Consider the following 19961-nt stretch of genomic DNA (forward strand, 5'->3'; position numbering starts at 1 on the left):
TTTTGACGTAGTAAAGTGGCGCGCTTCTTGTCCCCTTCTGTGGATAAGAGTGCGATTAAAGCATTGCATAGAGGCTCATGCACAAGCTTTGCCACGATCTTTGAATGACCACACAGCTCCTCAAGTCACCACTGAAGGTGCAGGTGGACTAGGATGATCGAAGAACCCTCGAAGTTAAATGTGTGCCATTAAAACAAGCACAATTTCATTTCCAGTTCTAGCAAAATGAAATTTTGTCCCTTATTTTGTAGGCCCTTTTTGTTTTCAGCGTGATTGTGTATGGCAAACTTACATATAAGCATTCCTATGGTGTCTAGAATTTTCCACATTATTCGGTGGTACTAGGATGGCTTCTTGCTTCCTGCAGTGTTGCCTGCATTCCCATCGTTGCCGTCTACCGGTTTTTTAAGGCCAAAGGCAGTCTGTGTCAGGTATAGTGGATTTTATCTCTGTTACACAAAGCCTACATTTGCAGTTGATGCGCCTGGTAAACACACGATATCCCCTTCAGCGCTTTCAAGCCCTGTGTCAACCGAACCTGACGGAAGCAGCGCTGATGCACTTAGACGCATCGGACGAATTTCCACAAAGTGAGTCCATTCATCATGTTGTAATCCAAATGTGTCTACACCCTTTTTTGAAAAGAATTTACCTCTTATTGCCGGGACAATGAGATGCGACTTCGGTACCAAAATATTGACTCGGTTAGCTGTTTCACCTGCATTTTTATGAAATCTGTCACGGTGATTAACAACAGCTAACTTACATTAAGTATGTACAAATATTTGTCTGCGCTTGTGCAACTAGTGAGAGCCGTGTGAATAGGATAAGTGGTTTTTGAGCAAGTGAATGTCAATAGCGAGAGCAGGAAAATAGTATGTTCGACCAATGCATTACGGGAGTGGCCTATATTTTTTGCAGAAAGGCTAAGTAACAAACTCTACAAACTCAATTGCAATACCTAAATTCAAATTGGATACCATGCACAAAGCAGTAAACAATAAGTAAGGAAATTAAAGATGCTCGTATTTTTCACTGCCTGGACGAAGTAAGATGCGCTCAATGAAAGATTATGAGAATCAGAATACACCTTCACTTTGGCATGGCTTAGTTGGGTTGCGGTACTGTTCAAGTGAAGACCACTGAGCTAGAGAGTAGAAGCACATCAAATGCGAATTGAACACTAAAGGGCCAAACAACTTAACGCTTTCAATCAACAGTAATTGTGCAGGTTTCACTACTGAAATAGCAGTAGTGCCTATTTGGCATCAATTCTATGGCACCATCTCAACTAAAAAAGACAGGATGATAACGAAAAGGGAGTCCCCACTTCACTAACACCTAAAGTTATGTAACACGCCGCTCCTACAAAGTGTCCCGCCCTTACCACCGCCCTGTTTAAAAGTGCCAGTCGAGAGGAGCATTGGTAGTGGCCTTCATGTAGTTGCCCAAAAAAAAATGAAGGTTTTAGTGGCTGCCACAAAAGTATTTGTGCATTCATGAAAAGTGTGAAATTTGCACAGATATTTTGTTTTTTAACCTATCCGTTTATTTGCCCTTCATGGAAGCCAATCATCTTATTTTTCGATCCTCCATTATTATTCTAAGGGTACTCTCTTAAAAAGATGGGAAATAAAAGTCCTCCTGAATATATTAGAAAAAAAGAGTAAGGTGAACAATTTTTCAACGAAAAATTTGCCCATGCAAATGAAATTTGTTATTATTGCCTTCAGTGCCTTGTGGGGGAGAAGGCGTAAGTTCATAACAAATATTTATAGCACTTGTGCATCTTCCTTCTTTTCTTGGTACGTTTAAAAGCTTAACTATATATTTTTCCAGACCTATCTGAGAAAAACGACCAAAATATATTTTCAACAATGGAGATTAACGTGAGCACCCCCAAGATTCCTGACGGGTGTTCCCTCAGGACTACAGATTCACTTACAAGATCCGCTTAGAGTACGTCGCTCCTCCTTCATTTAATGCGTCTCTCAAGACATTACTTACTAGTTAGTCCTCACATGCATAACGCTGTGTTTGTTTTAATGCGCCATTTTGGTTGCCACGTTCACTCCCTCTCCCGCTTTTGCTCCCTCTCCCCAACCTCACAGACGCCTGGGCAAGGGGATAGACTTAAGAAACCACTTTGATTGTTGCTCATATTTTATTATATAAACGCACCATATTATGCATTATTGTTATTACCTTCACTACTACTGCTACCAGCATCCAAGGTGGTTTTCAATACTCCATTTTTCTCAAGAGTAAGTAGCCCCTTTCTTGTACTTATAGACAAGTAACCAAACGGTAATATTTGCAAAATTAGTGAGCTTGAAGCACTTGAATAAATTTATGGACCTGTAGATTCCTGCATTGTCCTCTAGGACAACAAAGCGTGCCATTGCAAGAGGAAAGCTCTAAACATGGACGTATGATGGTGTGACCTCCGGTGGGGGGGAAGACCTCGCGAAGCTAAACATACATTCAAACAAATAATTTTATAACACCCCTTCTCCCAATTAAACATCCTCCCTGGTGCCTCCATGATTACCCTTCAACGCTAGTTATTGCGTAGAAGAGTAGACGTAGTCGGTAGTCGGTGTTCTAAAAGCCATTGTGAACTAGGAATGATGGTCATTGGGGTGAGAACTCAATACTTATGTAGAATTGAGCGTGTTACGGGCTAGCAGTTACGTGCGTGAGTTTGGAGAGCAATCTCCATTTCAGACGTCTTTATTTACCACTGAGTAAGAATGGGCCGGAGATACGAAGTGTCCACATGACTGCTGAACGACCACCAAAGACCAAAAATGGTTGCATTCTTAATTGACCTTGGCCTCACTGCGAGTATTAGCAACCATGAAGTCTCTCTCTGTGTGAAATCGGCCAATAGAGGAAAGTGAAAGAGGGGGCAAGTTCTGAAGCGTTCTATAATGTTCGAGAATTAGCCACGAAAAGGCAACTTCTAGAGACTCAAAGTATTCGAAGGTATTACCATCACAGGTTTTCGCGATGTTGCGTCAAAGTCCATTCCTCCTTGCTGCATTATATTCATTTCAATTTCAAGCACCATCTCTCTGTGTTTCACTCGGCTATCATGAACGCAGCCTGGTGTCATTCCATCGTGTAATCCACAATTCTGCATACGATGGTCCAGAAGGCTCTACGGTGAATATTTTCAAAGTTCTCTCATTAAGCTCCCTCAAAATCATTCCTGAGGAGAAACAGAAGGGCCATTGCTAATAAACTGAAAGTTCGGGAGGTCATCGGGGTGGAAGAGCCTCCGCAACATTACTGGAATTAGGTTTCGACTAAAAATGCACGCTTATACACCAAGCAACTCGAGCTGTTTGAAAACGGATTTACTATCTTATCCCTGCTCCCCATTTGTAAAAACTTATTAAATCGTTGTCTTGCACATTTTCATCGTATCACAAAATCATTTATGCTGTCCAATATGCATCCAAAAATGGAAATAACAAAAACCTGCTCTTCTAAAAGGATCAACCAATAAACAGTGTATTTCAAAAACGGAAATCGTAAAAAAAATGAACCAACCATTTGTGTTACACAACGGTAAACCTAGTCTCCAAATTCAGAGCATGTCATCATCGTCAACTAAAAAGTGGACAGCGTCTTTTTTGACTTGAAAGCAGGCAAATGGCCTGCTTAGCTAATCTGCGTTGCTGTGGTGCTAAGACAAATTCTTTCCCGTTTATCTTTGTTTAACTTATGTGCTTCCATTATTCCTCATGATGGGGAGGCCACTCGTCCTGGTGCAAAAAATGTAACATTTTTACCTCGTACAAGTGAAATAGAACACTGAAATCTATTTCACTGTAAAATTTGGGCGCATAAGTCCAGAGAATTTGGGAATATTTAGTACCCTGCAGGTGTGTGTATTCTGAAGACTTCTTCATTAGGAACCGCAAATCGTAGCTCATTTCAGAAATACTTATTATCACATTCGAATGAGAACAAGCGAATCCCTCTGTAGAGTCTGTGAAATTTGTTTAAAGCTATTTTGCATTGCAAAAACCAATGCTTCCTTCTATCAGCCCTTCAAAAGTAGGTTCCCTTGTCTCCTTGGTCACTAAAACTAGGATAAATGACTTTAATTTTATGCAAAAAAGGGTTTGGGATCCGACTAGACTGTGTCACACTTCAAAACAAAGGCATTTTTGTAATAATTTAGGAAGCTAGAGTTAGTTGGGACAGTGGGGTCTGCTTTCCCATTTTTCTTTAGTTTCCAAATAGTTTAAACTGACCTCCATTCGAAATACACTAGCCGAAAAGTAAACTTTAGGGGAAGCCTGCAACCCAGGAGATGATCCTCTTTGATTGTCTAGACATTTTTACTTTCGTGGCCATTTCCCTAACAGCCCTGAAAACCGCCCTCTAGCTCATTCCCTCCTGATTGGCTGAGACCGCATTAGCTACACTTTTGGTGGGCCAATCAGCACTCTGGGTCCAGCATCAAGAATTCCTTACAATTACGCATGCCTAAGTTGGTCCACATTGGTCAGCCGGCCACTGTTTACTTGCTTACGTTGGTCAGGAAAGTTATCTGCTCTGAAGCCTTCACCTGCTGACTGCCTGGTTGGGAGGTCGGCAGGATTTGGATCGTTCGATCATGCAAATGTCGGTTAGAGGGAGATAGCTGGTTGTTATCGACAAAAATAATTTCAATTATAACTAAAAAGTGAAGTGAATTTTACTGAAATTATTTGGATAAAGTCTTATTTCTCACAGAACTGAATGGGACATATGACTGATAAATTGACTCATTAGGAATTACCTACTTCATGGAGTCAGTGGGAATGACTGGGTGAGTACTTCTGGCCTTACCGGTCATACTGATCTTAAACTAATTGCAACGAGTTTTGTGGGAAAAGTTAGATGCAGCGATAGGCAAGTCATCTTGCTCTTATGTGTTTCTAACTCTACAATTTCGTTAAATGCTCTTAGTCAGTAACATTGCCGAGCCTGTTAACGTTTCTTGCGTCAAATTTTCTTCGTTTTCAATTTCACCACAAAGGAGTATCGCATTCACTTTGAAGCACTGGTACTGTTTGACGTCAAGGCCTTAACACGGTGTCACGGGGACAGCTTTAAATAATTGCAAATTTATTTGGTGATGCTCAATGGGATAGTGAGGATGATAACAACAGTGGTGGCGGTGGTGATCGAGGCTGATCAACAGCGCTATGGGATGAAGCTGGAGAAGCACGTAAAAGCATAAACGGGAGGCAAATGCAGGGATAGGTGTCTACTTCTCGGTATCTGATGGCATATCGTAAGAGGGGATAGGCTCGCCCTCAATCTGCAGTTCGAACGAGTCATGTTCATTCGGGTGTCGGTGACGATATAGAATTGCAGCCTTCTTGCCAAGTAGTAGGAAGTCCATTCTTGAAATATTGGCCTCGGTTGTAGTCTAGGGAAACGAATCACTGATTACTACCTCCGCGATGTCGCTATCTGATTCTAAGACTACATCTTCTTCCAATTCCGCCACCAGAGTCTGTCTCAGTGGAAAATCGGCCAAGGAAGCCCTCTTTAAAGTTACTCTACCCCAAAACGAAGAAGTCTAATTTAAAAATGATATGGTGGAACCACAACTAGCATTAACTGATGGGTGCATTAAAGTATCCTATTTGCCTAGGAAATCTCTAAATAAAAGGGACTTACCACATATTCTAGACGTTCATCTTCGAACCATATATCCATTGAAGATTTTCCTTAATGGTTAAAAGCTTTATTAAAGCCTTGTCTAACCCGTCCTTGGCATTATTTCTCTTGTTCATTCACCGATTTTCTGTGAAAGTAACTATTATTTATTATTTTGACTTTCGTTTTTTCCAAAAGGAGCCATTAGGCATTCCAGAAGGTACACTGAGACTAAGACAAGTAGTACGTTCACATGCGTTTAGAGCTCGGACGATGCTTTACTTATCCCCACCGGCTCGGTATTACTGCGTGCAGATAGGTGCTCCCCAAACCATTATAAACAAATTTAGGAATGGAGGACTTACTTAATGCAATGCTCTGCTGTTTGCCTTCAATTTGAGGATTCCAGACAACGATGTCTTCTGTGGGCTTGTAGATGCAGACGGACCTGTGTTATTGTCGGAAAGTTAGCATCTATTTCATGGTGTTACAATCAACTTAATTACTTCCTACTCTCTGTTGGAATAGTGGAATAAAGAAGACTGCATGTACTGCAGTTAGTGCTGGTAATTTGCCTTTAAGCTCGCTAGAGGAATGAATGTAAGCTGGCAAAATGGTATTTTGTAAGTACAAAAGTTTGTTAATGACATAATAAGCAGTCGTGAAATAGCACTCCTCCTTACTTATTGAGCAGTTGGGGTGATGTAAGTTGTCAGTACTTTACTGAGAGACGTACAGCCTAACGAAATTTGTTTAATTTATAGTTGGTTTAAGTGGAATTAAATAAATTGAAAACAGTTTTTGATAGGAAAAAGTAAGTCAACCTCATGAGTTGGGTTGTGAGATGAACCACTGGAAAAAGCGTTGGAGGAGCCTCCTTTTGTGATCTAAAACAAAGAAGTTTCTACTTTTTAACTACTTTATAGTCACCTTTTTTTTAGTTTCTGCCATCCGAAGGCTTTTGCAACTTTTCCCATCGTCATCTATCTCAAAGCCACGTGATTGCCAGATATCGGATCTGCAGAAACAGTTAACCTTGCTTATTGGTCAATTTCTTGTGGACAAACACACTTGTGCTTTTTCTATCATTAACAAATTAAGGAAGGTTAACACCCCCAACTTAGCATTTGGACAAATGAACCGCAAACCTTCTGACTTTGCTTTTGGGGATGGTAGCGCTACTACTGTTTTCACTAGAGAGAGGTATAGAGAGGTGGAGTGGTATAAGACACTGACTTATAAGTCAAACCACTTTTTTCCTTCTACTGGAACCCACCTCATAAATCTACCAAACCAAGTGACTTGTTAGGACTCCGTTTTACTGTGCGGTACAAATGTCTCATAGGCATATCTGGCTCCCAATGCAGGAAGAAAACTTAGCTAAGTTTAATCAAGTTTTAGGGTGGTGATCTGTCGCCCTTATATTGGGTTTTCAATGTCGTCGAACCAACACATCAGTTATGGATAGACGTGACGTCGTAGTCTTTTCCCACCCACCGCACATACCCTCCCCTCGGAGACACCTTAGAGGGTAACTGGTCAGGACTCAAAGAAGGCGATAGCTGAGTATGGACTGGAATCTGGCATGTAACGCATCTGCTACCAGCGTCATAGTAGCTGCTCAAAAGGAAAGGAATTAGATGGAGGAGGAGTAAAGCAAACAAAGGTAATTGGTACCACTTTGGAAAACTAAAACTTTGAGCGTGGTGTATGTTCTTTCTGACTAACTACAATCTTCAGAAGCAAATAACTGGCTGGGTATGTGGATATAAAGGAGTAAAGTGATCTATCCAGTCAAATATTTGAAGGTATGCAACTTTAAAATAAATCTAGATACAGCCTGGTACACCATCCCTGGTCCATATTTGACATTTACTAAACCAAGTAATTTTTTGACAGCCACGAATTCTGACACTAATCTGGTGGCTGTTACAGGGAATGCTAAATGCGAATTCAGTTTTGCACTCAAATGAATAGGATTGGCACAAAACACTTTGCTCTTCCATTTGCAATAAGATAAAAGATTTTGCTTCCCAGATCTAGTCTATCATGGGGCGAAATAACTTACGTGTCACCGTTAGTGCTTGTCTTCCTTCTGGCTCTTCGGAGCTCCTCTTCCCGTCCCTTAACAATGGCGGCACTCTTCTTGCCGGCAGTAAAGACAAGCGACATGCTCGTTAGCAAGGAGGTCTTAAAATGACGTTAGCGTCGGTATTTCGAGGATTTATGATATGTGTCTTCTCCGCATGAGGCGTCTATTGGCCTGTTTCTGACAGCCTCCAATTGGCGGTGCCGTGTGCTCATCGCACACCTCGACTCTTTCCCATTCCACTTTCGTTCCCTCGCAACCCTACCCCATTCTACCCTTCTAGTAGTTACGTATAGTGGTTGCTTAGGCGACTGTAACCATTCAGACATACAAAACGCTACATTACCAGTGAGGTCGGGAAGTGGGTCGGAGTGAGAAGGCTAGCGAAGGTGTTGTGCAACACGGCAACCGTACAATTTTTACGGTTGGAGCTGTGGAACAAAGGAATTCGCCTTTGAATGGTGTATCACTCAAGGTGGTAAGGCGAAGGATAAATTCGCAGAAGAAATTGTGTCCTATAAAGCAATACGATTTACCGCACACCATTAGACATGAGTAGGACCATGACGAATTAACCAGCTCAATCACTTTAAAACCAGCTACGGCCATGGTTGATTCAGCACAAAATTTTCGGAAAAATGAGTAATTAAAGCAGAAAAACTGGGACTCCTAATTAGATGAATCAGAGGAATTTGAATATGCAACTTATTAAATGTTGTGTAAAACCTATTCGACACTTTTGAAAGACGGCTTTTTCATAAAACAAAGCAATGGCAGGCCTTGAGTATCATGTGCGAAGGGCGTAAGTCCTATTATCTTTTTTACTTTGGAATATAATGAAAATATTTTAGTGGACATTTTGTACCAATTGCGATACAGTTCTCTCCTACTTTTTTCTTTATATTTCTTTCACCATAGACCACGGGGAAAAATATCCTTTAATGATGACGAGTTAATGTGCTTCAAAACTTCCTTGAAGTAAAATAAGGGCATTGTACTCAGGCTGAATATGTGTTGCCAACGTAGAGAAGGGCTTGGAGGGCTATTGCCATTAACGAGATGGTCAGGTCACCCAGCTGAGGTACAATAGCAGAGCCCTTGATGTTCCTGGAACCAAAATGAAGAATAAAGCAACAAATCGAAGTATTGCTAAACCCCCTCTCTCCTTTTAATCATCGTTGCCAGCAGTCCCCTTCGTGAAACCCCCATGTCAGCCATCACAACGTAATTGGCGGTGTAATGAAATGCCCATGACCCGAACGCTTTAGCCATCGTATTTGCCTGCAAATGAGAAGCCACATGGCTGCAACGCTACTGATTCCTTTTAGAGATTTCATTGAATCCAAAATTTCGTACTGTTTGGAAATTGTACTGGGATGAGGAAGGAATGCGCTGGTCAACCCCCACATCCATCTCTAGTGGTAGGAATGCTGGGATGAAACTAGAGACAATTGCTAACATACAGGCTTATAATAATTTTGTGGGGATAAAATTTCGTGTCTGTTCCTCCCTGCTGCTATGTTCTCACTTCAGTGTTACCTCTATGCCTATCTGAGTTCCATCTAGCTAGTAGAGGTGGACGTGAGGAAGGTATTACGTGTTTACTTATTGAATATCTTCGTACAGGTACTGTAGGTATCGCCATCACCAACTTTTCCAGATGGTTCACAGCCACTGCTAGTGTCACTTGGGTTGTTAATAGCATTCCCACAGAACACGGAGCTATAGTAATTTCCGAAGGTAGACGTCATTATCAACCCTTCACAGAATCTCCCACCAGCTGCATATGCACTTCTTCGGTCGCGTTATAATTTGGCATTCGGGAATGGAGGTCAGGGTGGATGTCATTTGTCATCAGGTTTATTTTCCACTGCCACTCATGTAGCACCCCAACGCTCTTCACCGAAGATGAAAGAAGACGCACTACACGAACGGAAAATGTATTGTCAGCAAAAAGATGAACTAGGTTAATTCTGAGGTGGTTCAGAGGCCATATGGCCCAGCAGAAGTGCAAAGACCGGGCTTTAAGTGCCTGTACAACCCAAACGAAGCGTTAAACCGATAACTAAAGTAATACAGAATTTCGTCTTCATAAATAGTCTAGTTTAAAGAATAAATAGATCGTCACACATAGTAACATCCAGAAGGATTGTGCATAGGACTTGTGAGTCTAGGACAGTACAGAAGGGCTAACACCACAGCACGAAAGTGGTGGCGGGAGCAGAGGGCCCACAGGGCCCGCAAGGACAAACATAAAACTAAAACAAACGCCATTCTGGTGTAAAGCTGCGTTGTTGCTTTGAATATCCCAAAGAAATTTCTGAAAGGAATTTCCTTTAATTTAATTTCCCCACATTCCGCGAAGAGTATTTTTAACCTTGTAATACCATGCATTTTTTGAGTCCCACTATTTTGCATCCAATTCCTACTTCTCTATTGTTTACACTGAACTGATTTAATTTATGGGCAGGAATGCCAAAGTTCAGTAGATTAACTCACCTGAAGCCCTCATTTTGGAGTGCACCTCTTCACTCGGATTTATATGTGATGGTGCTTTCAAGCGTCTTCTCCACTGGACATTGCTTTTTCCAAAATTACCTTTAAAGTGCATGTTTCCATTAGCTAGTAAAAAAGCTGACAATGGATTCTTTTGTTGAAGTGATAAGATCAACATATTTTTACATTTATTTGACAGGTGGTCCGTTTCATAGATAATACGTCAAATGAAAGCCTTGACTAAGAAGGGAAATTAGAAGACCTTGTGGTAATGGGTACAACCAACTTTACTTATTTTTGGATGCGAGATGTGAAAACGCCTTGATACATTGCAAGTGCCTTGTACTGTTTATAAGAAATTTTTCTTTCCTGTTTTATGCTCAAATTCCACGTTTTGAAAGAAAACCCTGATAATAAATAATAATGCTTTTGGCCTTTAGGTAACTCCCATGGGGAAGAAAAGTGTTAATCTCGCCACTATTAAGGTTGCTTCGATCTACTGGGGCAGACTAATGAAGCATGGAGTTACTGCTACGCGACTTTGCGCACCTACTTTCTTTCGTGGTGAATGCAGCTTTTCAAATTAACTTACGCTTTTTCGGCCTTCATTGCAAGGTTCTCTTTTGAATTGGGATAGAAACACTCGCTAATGATGCATCCCGTACTCTCTTGGCAAATATTGCTCTCCGTTTCCTGGGAATGGGCAGCGTCAATTGCATAGAGCTGGACATAATCCACGACCCCTGGTTTGGATATTACCAAGGTGTGCAACGCGAAGCCAGCAAAAAATGCTAAAACAGCAGCCCTGCAAAGAGCAAGGAAAACGTTTCCAAAGCCGCACGAATCGTTCAAATCCTCCTACCCCGAGAAACAGTAAAGTCATTGTTCAAGCACCGTGGTTGCAGAGATTTGGCATTCTCCTCGTAAAGATGCTTCATCCCCAAGGTATTGAATCGTGAACATTGCCTAAACGCCTCCAACTTTTAGTGATTCATGAAATCGGTGGCTGTTTTTTAAGCGGCGCTCACAAAAGGCTCCTGTTTGTAGTTGACAATGTTATCCCCTTCTACAGGCGCCGAAACCCTGCTTGGTCATCTTCACACAACAATATGATAGTGCAATTTGCGTAAAGTCGCGTCTGAGTTGGGGAAGGTGCGAATATGACGCGTCTGATTAAATTGAAATGCTCCTGTTTTTTATTTAATTCCTCGCTTTCGTTTTGTGAGTACTCGGGGCTCCGCCTTTGTACTTCCGCTGGGCTGCATGTCCAAAGCGGGGTACACTGGCGGCAGCCAAAAAACAAACCTGATGACCTATGGCATCCACTCTAATTTTGATTGCTCAGCGCTAAACTCTAAAGTCGAGAAAGAAGGACATATGCTGCAGATTAGAGAATCCATGATTGCCTTTAACAAAAGGGCTGAAAATAAGGTATACTTTCGGAAACCATCCTAGGTTTGTGTTCTCCAGGAATGTTATTAAATACTGTAGCGAGGCATCATTAGCCATGAACTGTCTAGAAAGATTCATTACAGGCCTATCTTCTATGCCTATATGAAGATGTCAGTTGGGTGAACACGTGATACCACCTTTACCTCTCTACAAGCTGGATTGAACTTAGATAGGCATAGGGGTTGCAGTGAAATGCGGACGAAGTGGTAAGGCGGAATGGACGCGAACCCTGATTCCCACGGAATTATTTCGATGCCGTCCTTAAGTAAATGACTCGGATTTTGGGCCAGTGTTCTTGCGACTAGCGATGGGTACGCGTGGTGTCCAGCGCATTCTCAACTCTCCCCATGACAGTTCCCAAATAGGAGGAAATTCTGAGAGGGATCTGGGACATCGCGGTCGGGTATCCCGTTAAATGTATGTAAATATGATGACTGGCGTGGTTTGTTCGTGGGTAGTTTTACTTATAGCACCGAATACTTTGTAATGGCCGATGCAGGAGGTTGATGAAGGGAAGCGTCGGGGACGACGCTTAAAAGAGGAGAGGGGCTATGCAATGCTTCAGATGTTTTGTTAGCTCTTCGTTTCGCTTGTTTAATTCTGCTGGGCGGTTCGGACTCCGGACCATGCTAGTAACCCCAAGCCCTTCTGTACGTCAGAAATACACATTCTAAAGTAATATTATAGCTTCTTTCGTCTTCTGAAAAGAGTCAAGTAACTGCTAAATTTTATCTCATTCGCTCTGAGTGATTGTTGTCGAGAGCAGGACAATCGCAAAACGTTGTATGTGGTTGTATTTAAAGACCCGTGGCAAAGCGTCACATCAAAAGAATTGTTCCATCTAATGTTCTCTTCGTTTACTTCTAACGGCGTTCTTTTGAAATGCATTTCCTTTCAATAAAATACCTATTTAGTCAAAGTTGGACATGATTCAAAGTGGGTGGACAGTTTTTATCATTCTACTATTGAAAATAACTTATTATAATCATTGCATATGGATCCAGCACAAAGAAGGTATGACAACCTAATTGCTAGATCGCTGGATAATAACAAGGGACATGGAGGTCCCCGAAAATGAAACTCATCTCTCATGTCAACTTTTCCTCAGTTAACTCTCAAAAGTGATTGCGCTATCTTTGAAGAATAAAAAACACCACTGCATTACCTTAAGTAAAATTTGGGTAAAGACGGACAAAGAGTTTAGCACATTTGCTGCAGACATCACCTTATGTAGACGATCCGATTTTCATACTAAACCCAAACGTCACAAATGTGTGACATGTGTGTCCTATCAGCTCATGATGAATAATTAGGGAAAACCTTAACGCAGCCGGATTTAATGAGTTTGAACCAGCAACATTGGTGGTGAGAAGCTTATGGTCTGTGGGTGCCACCACTCTCCAGTTTTTGAGCGGCAGGCGAATTGGTCATTACGGGATTGAAGGCGTTGACATTGCATCCGACCGATGAAACCCCTTATCTCTGCATTAGTATATGCAAAGCACGCTATCCGCAAAAATCAACAGTTCTACAAAATTCGTAATCATATCTACTCCATTTGACTTCACTTATGCACAGTTTTTTCGCATAAGTCCATTCCCAACTACGGACAGTTAAAACTCCCTCTGAATTCCAAACGTTGCTCACATTCTTTCAAGCCTATTCCGCAGAATCCGTCATGACTGTCAATGAAAGAGGTAAGCAGGAATGGCAAATGTAAACTCTTTGCAGAACTGATGCCACTAAGTCAACTACAGGAAAGCGCTTTCCTAGAATATGCATTTGACCTCTCCCCGTACTAATAGGCTCTCAAGGGCAATGACAATAAGCGACTGAGACCACCCATTACATTTGCAACGGAGGTGTTGCAGCATAACTCCTGATTTTCGCATGTTTAATTCTTAGAATTGCTGTTGGAATGTAAATAAGTAATGCCGTTTCACTAAATATCCAAAAGCCGATCCTACAGCCGCAGACCCAAGTCGCACCACTTCATTTGTTCGCCCACAAACAAACACGAAAACTACGATTCTGCATGCATACTGAATGCATGGAAGACCAGTCCATCGTCTTCAAATATCACTTTCAAATTACAAAACCTTTGAGATATCTTTAAGATCCTAATTGGCTCATACCGGATCCTGAACTCTGAGTTCACCTGCCCTAGTACGAAACAAGACTACAAGTAGGAAGTACTCCAAGATCCACAAATTACACACCTCGTTAATCCCTACTAGTCGTGTAATAGACCTTTAATCGAACTGTACTTTCCATCCTAATGCTTATCCACAAATAATTCAGGCTACTGGGAACCAGTCAAGCCATTTGAGATCACCCAGTGGACAGCAAGGAACGCCATTACGAACATGTGAGTGTTGTCGACACGTGCTGGTGGTAAAATACGTTTTGTCAGCGTGTACGGGTGAAGGGTAGTCACCAGCGGAAATGCAAATAAATTGCAGAATGAATCTTCAGCACCGTACAAGGTTCCCAGCTTCGTTTCTAATGAAAATATTTGGCGATTCAATCCTCTACGGCTGAAGCAGCCCTCGGAACACCAAGCATTTATTAACCAAACCCTGCGTCTTTAGCCACCCACGCATAACTTTATTCCATCCTGAATCCATTGCCACACTTGGACAGAATTTCATCACAAACACGCGGAAGAGGTGGTGAGCCAGTAACGTGAAAACCGTGGCATCGCATAGGTGAACCGATAACGTGGACAAACGCCGTTCTCCTGCAATGTGAAATCCCACAGGCACTCCCAACAGCGTCCTCAACACAGCAGCCTAACAGGATAACTCTAATTTTGAGGCATTGAAAGAACCTACAAAGTGGGAATTATCATCTGGGTCAACCAATAAACAACCATTTCTTGGGGGTGATTGGAAAACACCACTTACATACACATTTGAAATCAGCCCTCAAGTCCTAAGGCTGCTAAGGTCTGATCAGCAGTCAAAACGAGCCCTTCAGACTGACGATTTATGCATGAAACCGATTTTGGAATCAATCAATTTGGAAATGTTATTTAAATGTATGCTACTACCGTGGCATCGAGTAGCAAGTATTTCCATGGATGCAGCAGAGACCTCCAGAAAAAGGGAAATAGAGTAAAGCAGGAATGGGGGAGTCTAGTTGACCGTCTCAGGGGAGCTACCACTATTCTGCTGCTGCTTCTCCTTCAGGTCGGAAATTGCCGCGCGAATTGCATCCTCCGCAAGCACTGAAATGAACAAATAAACAATGTCAAAGCACAGTAGGCAAATGTCAAACACTTTTTAAGAAGAATCTTTAGATTCATGCATACTTTTATCCATGAAATCATCACCAATATAGAGAAAAAATGCCCCTGTTTAATAGCCGCTTTACAGTAGATCACAATCTCGCGTCTAGGGACAGGATAATACGGATAATTTTTGGCACTACTGCAAACTCAAGTTGGAAAGACGACTTATCATGATGCCCAGGTAAACTATGCATGCGGCTGTAGCCTTGGAATAACTTTTCACTCATATTGATCTTCCATAGCGCAAATCTGTCAAGATACAAAAAATTATTGCCGTGAGGATAGGATGTTGCCACTCAAATAAAATTGATAATGTTAGGCCGAAGTACAACTTCTACATATACATAATAGATTCGGTCAAATTGAATGAGTGTTTACAAATAGACGTCTTATGTGTGTGCTGTGAGAGGTGAAGGACAGCGATCAGATGACTGGTGCCATCAAATACATCACATGATAGCTCTTTTACATCTAATGACATTAAGCGAACGGATAAAACTAATTCAGCCTAGTTAGCGTAATTTTTAACACCATTAGAGATGATGTTACCGATATTAACTACCGTTAGATGGCCGTTGTAGACGATCGTTATGCTACATGAATAGGCGGCAATAAATATCTGTATAAGCGATTAGACGCATATACAGCTAGTGTAGGGAAAGTAGCGTTTTAAGCCACTATATTGGGAATTGAAATACTTTAGTAAAGCTAATTATCTCACTGGGCGTTAACCGTCCCTTCTATTTGAACCTCAAAGGGTAAATTAAGTCGTGTCACAAGAAGCGAATTTGCCAATAAGAAGTACTCCCAAGAGATAAATGATACGGAACTAAAATTTGGAGCAAATCTGCTTAACATTAAATCCATAAAATAGCAGCTCTATAACTTGTATTGCAAAAACAAAACAATTCCAATTTCAATTTCATAGCACAATCCAGTAATGATAAATGGCTTTAAATCGCAATTACAGATAACCAGAAAGTAAAGATACATTATTTGTGTAGGTTTTGGAAGTTCCACAACTTAACATCTAAGTGGTGTAAATCCAATTCAGACGCGTAACAAGAAACGTACTGGAGCAGTGCAATTTGACAGGAGGAAGGCAGAGTTCTTTCGCAATGTCGGTGTTCTTGATGGTTGAGGCCTCATCGATGGTTTTACCCTTCACCCACTCAGTTGCAAGAGAACTCGATGCAATGGCTGAACCACAGCCAAAAGTCTTAAACTTAGCATCCACGATACGACCCTCATTGTCTACCTAGAACGAAAAAACCACTATGCAAATTTTCGCATCTACGGGAAAAAAACATTTGTGTCCACCACCAAGAAGCTGTAGCACTTGTAAATGGAAAATATCATCACTCAGGTGCCTTGGATATGGGTTGCAAATGTATGTATCTAGCCTACATTACAGACATTCCAACTAATAATTATTAACTCGGTATACGATAGTATTTATTTGTCTGTTTTTATGGTTTCAATCAATCGTGGGTAAACGTGTTTGATGACATCAACGTGCGTCCTAAAGCATTGTGACAAGTGTACCTTAATTTGTAGTTTCATCACATCACCGCAGGCAGGAGCACCAACAAGTCCTGTTCCAACATGCCTATCATTTTTGTCAAGGGACCCAACATTTCTGGGATTCTCGTAATGATCCAATACTTTTTCATGGTATGCGGAAATAGGTAGCCTTGGGACAGCCACAAAGCGAGAAGAAAGAAACGTCCTAGACACCCGCGAGAACATTGTCTACAGTATAGGCTCCTTACCAAAATACAGCTGCACCAAGGTCATGACTCCGCCAGATGAACTTATTTCACTATATTGGCAACATTTTATACCTAGGTGAAAAAAAATTACCAAAACATTTTAACTATGTCAATGAGGAGAAAATTTTCGATTTTTGACAATTTGTTGCCACTTAAAACTTTCTTTACATCAATGCTTTGTAAATTTTAGCTCTAGAAGTAATTTTTAATAACAGTTTGCCACGGAAACAATGCGTTATAAGCCAATTAAGCAGTAGTGATAAAAGCAATTGTCTCCTTACTTAAGGCAGTAGGAATACGATGAGATTATGTAATACGTTGGATGCTTAATTCTTGGTTTTGGTTAAGGGACCACATTATGTTCCCACCATTAAACCTTCCCCTGGTAGGCTGGCCTATAGGCCATACCAGTAGCTCTGATCTCTCCTGTATATTAAATATAGATGCGTTCTGGCCGGGTATTATGCCTTCTTTCATCTTCAAGGAAGTCTTGGGGCGCCTCAAATATACCAATTGTGAAATAATCATCTTTATGTACTTTACCATCAGAATCAGTTAATGCAAAGTACGTGAATATCCTCCGTCAAAGATATCGTCTTTCTTAAGTGAGATAGATAAAATCATTTTTGTCTGTGTTCATATTCATGCAATGCTACAATTTGCAACTACTTTTGCGGCGCCCCAAGTCTTTCCTGAAGCCGTAAAATTACACCAACTACATGGTGTAGCAGACTCCTTTAACCCATTGGGATGGAAAGTACTCTGATTCCCTTCAAAACTCATAACCTATGCACTCTATATCACTATCCTACACGCTCTTCTCATTTCATAGGTATGAAACCAGAAGCAGAAGTGTGAAATGCAGAATTCGTTCCATTTATCACAAACGGTTCATCTAACAATTAAAGTAAAGATGCACGTTTATTCTAACATCGTTTTCCAAGTTTCTAAACTATTACTTTGCTACATGAAATATTTTGGAAGTAGATTTGGAATGCTTCATTGTCTCTACTGTGGGCGCACCGCATTTAGAATTGGGTCTTGAATAGTTTGCAATTCTCTAGTCCCTATACACAACTTTTTGAATCACCATTATTTTTTGTAATATTCATTTTGTGCAGAATGACACTGACTAGTACCTCTATGCTTTTGCAGAACTTAATAGGGCTTTGTCAGGCTTTTTTAGTCTCGGCGTGTTTTATTATGCCTTGGACCCGAAAAACCCAACTTTTTCACTTGATAAGTTAGTTTCGGCCGATAAACATGCGCCAAGTTTTATGCATAAACGCCGTTACTTTGTTTGCCGTTCACATTTTTGAAGACCTTAAATGGTGTTTGAAGCTGCCCTCCACGACACCTTTTCAGTGTTCGCCCGAATTGCACCCTTCTTTCCTGAAGGAACCCAAATTTTCTTTTTTCCGGAGTTTCAGGATTTCAAATCGCAAAAGTTGACTTTGTCAGAGAAATATCTCATTTTCATTCAAATTTATGGTCTTATTCGGATCACATTAAGTATCTAAGTCAAGTCGTAGGTATTAAAAGTACCGACTTGCAGAACAAGCGCTTAGAACAATGATGCTTCTTGCAAATAAACCAGCTCCATATCATACGGTAATTTTCAGCTACCCAATAATAATGATTTACCTTGGGCTTCTAATGATAGACTTCTTTGCCTCTCGACTTAGAGAAGTCCACTAATTCATCCAACCGGTAAATGGCGGTTACAATTTGCATTTGTCAACTAATTCACCAGATTACTATAAAATCAGCATTTCAGATCAGACACGCACATGTTGAGTGAAATGAGGGAAAGTTAAACAGCCCTGTTGCCGGCTAGGATGTCGCTTAAAGAGCAGCCATTTAGGGTGAAACTTTGGTCTTGAATCACTTATCGGATGAGGTTTGGAACAATAAGTGGAGAGTACTCACTGGTTCGAAATACGCACTTTGGATCAACTGTACTGGTTCCCGAGGTTCTGCGACGCATAAACCATTATACCCACCTCGATCTGTTGCGAAAATGAATTCGTAAACAACTTTTATTCCCATCAAAATTAAAAAAAAAAACACGGTTTTGCTTTCCACCTGCTTTGAAACACAGAGCTCTGGTCTATACAGTTGGAACCATCCGAAGTAAATTTTCAAATCCTCAAAACATCATTTTCCTTATCTCATTTCTTAATTTGCAAAGTTAGCAAGCGCTTTAATGAAGTACTCGCCTTTGATGATGTTTTTGCGTATTGTAGAGTTTCGAGCCATTCCTGAGGGGGTTGTTAGTTGTGAGTCTGGATGCAGACACTAGGAATGTACAAGAGAGCTGGTGGACTGTTAGCGGAAATGATATGAATGGGATACCGATGCGTAAAGATGGCGACCAAAACTGCCCAGACTGAAGAGGATGTGCAGCCGAGTACAGGGCACTAGCACATATTGTTCTGTTACTGTATAGCAACAGTAACGCGATCAGCATCGTTACGTACTGAACAGGACTTCCTCCGAGTTGGTGATGTAACATGCTAAAATTCAGGAGTAATAACATGTGAGCAGAAAAATTGACTAAGACTGTTGATTATCCACATTTTGCTCCTGTTCAAAGTGGCAAGGTATACTGTAGTCGCCTCGAGTCTTCCCTGAAGTAGGAAGAAGTCATAGCACTATGATAGAAGATAATGTCACTGATATGGAGAAGAGCTGAGGCCATCATCATGTCCTGGAGTTCATTGTGCTCATGGGAAGCACAAGAGCGGAGCCTAAATGTCCCGTGTAGCTAAACCACATAAACAAACAAACAATCAGAGCATCACAAGTTCTTATCCCCAGAACTCAGTAATCATTTAATGAGCGGCTGAGGTGTTGATTAGCATTTTAGCCCTCCATAGGATAATCTATTTACTTGAAAGGGCGTTTAAGTTAGTACAAAAAGCAGGATTTTTAAATATGCAGAAGGCGGCGCCTTATTACCGCTGAGATAACTTATGCTAATGTTTCTCTAGGTCCTCAAATCGTGCGGCATTGTCAAATGCGCGCCCCCAACAATTACACTAGTCGAATCTCAAGTCGAGGCTGAAGTTGTGAGAGGAGTTACCAAATTGTTATAAACAAGCACCGTTTGGGGATTAATGACCGTTATTACGAGCTTTAGACATCTGGGTGCGTTGGATGAATGTCCCCCTCGTTAAGCATCCAACGCTCA

At 41.2% G+C, this 19961-nt stretch overlaps 4 protein-coding genes across 4 annotated transcripts in view; 2 read left to right on the forward strand and 2 right to left on the reverse strand. All coding sequences in view use genetic code 11, as the record gives it.

The window, feature by feature from the left end:
• The window catches only part of EGR_01143 (Sodium- and chloride-dependent GABA transporter), a gene marked incomplete at both ends in the record, with an annotated part of 10620 nt that extends 9859 nt beyond the window's left edge, over positions 1 to 761 (forward strand). The window contains 3 exons of the mRNA XM_024490392.1: positions 346 to 431; positions 476 to 590; positions 646 to 761. Coding sequence (XP_024355211.1) covers positions 346 to 431; positions 476 to 590; positions 646 to 761 — 317 coding nt within the window. The remainder of the gene's footprint in view (positions 1 to 345; positions 432 to 475; positions 591 to 645) is intronic.
• Positions 762 to 5742: 4981 nt separating this feature from the next.
• EGR_01144 (hypothetical protein) lies at positions 5743 to 6976 on the forward strand (the record flags this gene model as incomplete). The annotated part of the gene is made up of 2 exons (XM_024490393.1): positions 5743 to 5887; positions 6609 to 6976. The coding sequence occupies 2 exons, from the start codon at positions 5743 to 5745 to the stop codon at positions 6974 to 6976; spliced, it is 513 nt and encodes a 170-aa protein (XP_024355212.1).
• Positions 6977 to 8754: 1778 nt separating this feature from the next.
• On the reverse strand, positions 8755 to 11190 carry EGR_01145 (hypothetical protein; the record flags this gene model as incomplete). The annotated part of the gene is made up of 3 exons (XM_024490394.1): positions 8755 to 8863; positions 10845 to 11057; positions 11147 to 11190. The coding sequence occupies 3 exons, from the start codon at positions 11188 to 11190 to the stop codon at positions 8755 to 8757; spliced, it is 366 nt and encodes a 121-aa protein (XP_024355213.1).
• A 3651-nt stretch (positions 11191 to 14841) lies between these two features.
• Positions 14842 to 16745, reverse strand: EGR_01146 (Iron-sulfur cluster assembly enzyme ISCU; the record flags this gene model as incomplete). The annotated part of the gene is made up of 3 exons (XM_024490395.1): positions 14842 to 14933; positions 16071 to 16254; positions 16542 to 16745. 3 exons carry the CDS (start codon positions 16743 to 16745, stop codon positions 14842 to 14844), a joined length of 480 nt encoding a protein of 159 aa, XP_024355214.1.
• Between the last annotated feature and the right edge of the window lie 3216 nt (positions 16746 to 19961).

This window comes from Echinococcus granulosus (assembly GCF_000524195.1).
Source record: "Echinococcus granulosus chromosome Unknown EG_S00004, whole genome shotgun sequence".
In the NCBI taxonomy this organism is placed as follows: domain Eukaryota; kingdom Metazoa; phylum Platyhelminthes; class Cestoda; order Cyclophyllidea; family Taeniidae; genus Echinococcus; species Echinococcus granulosus.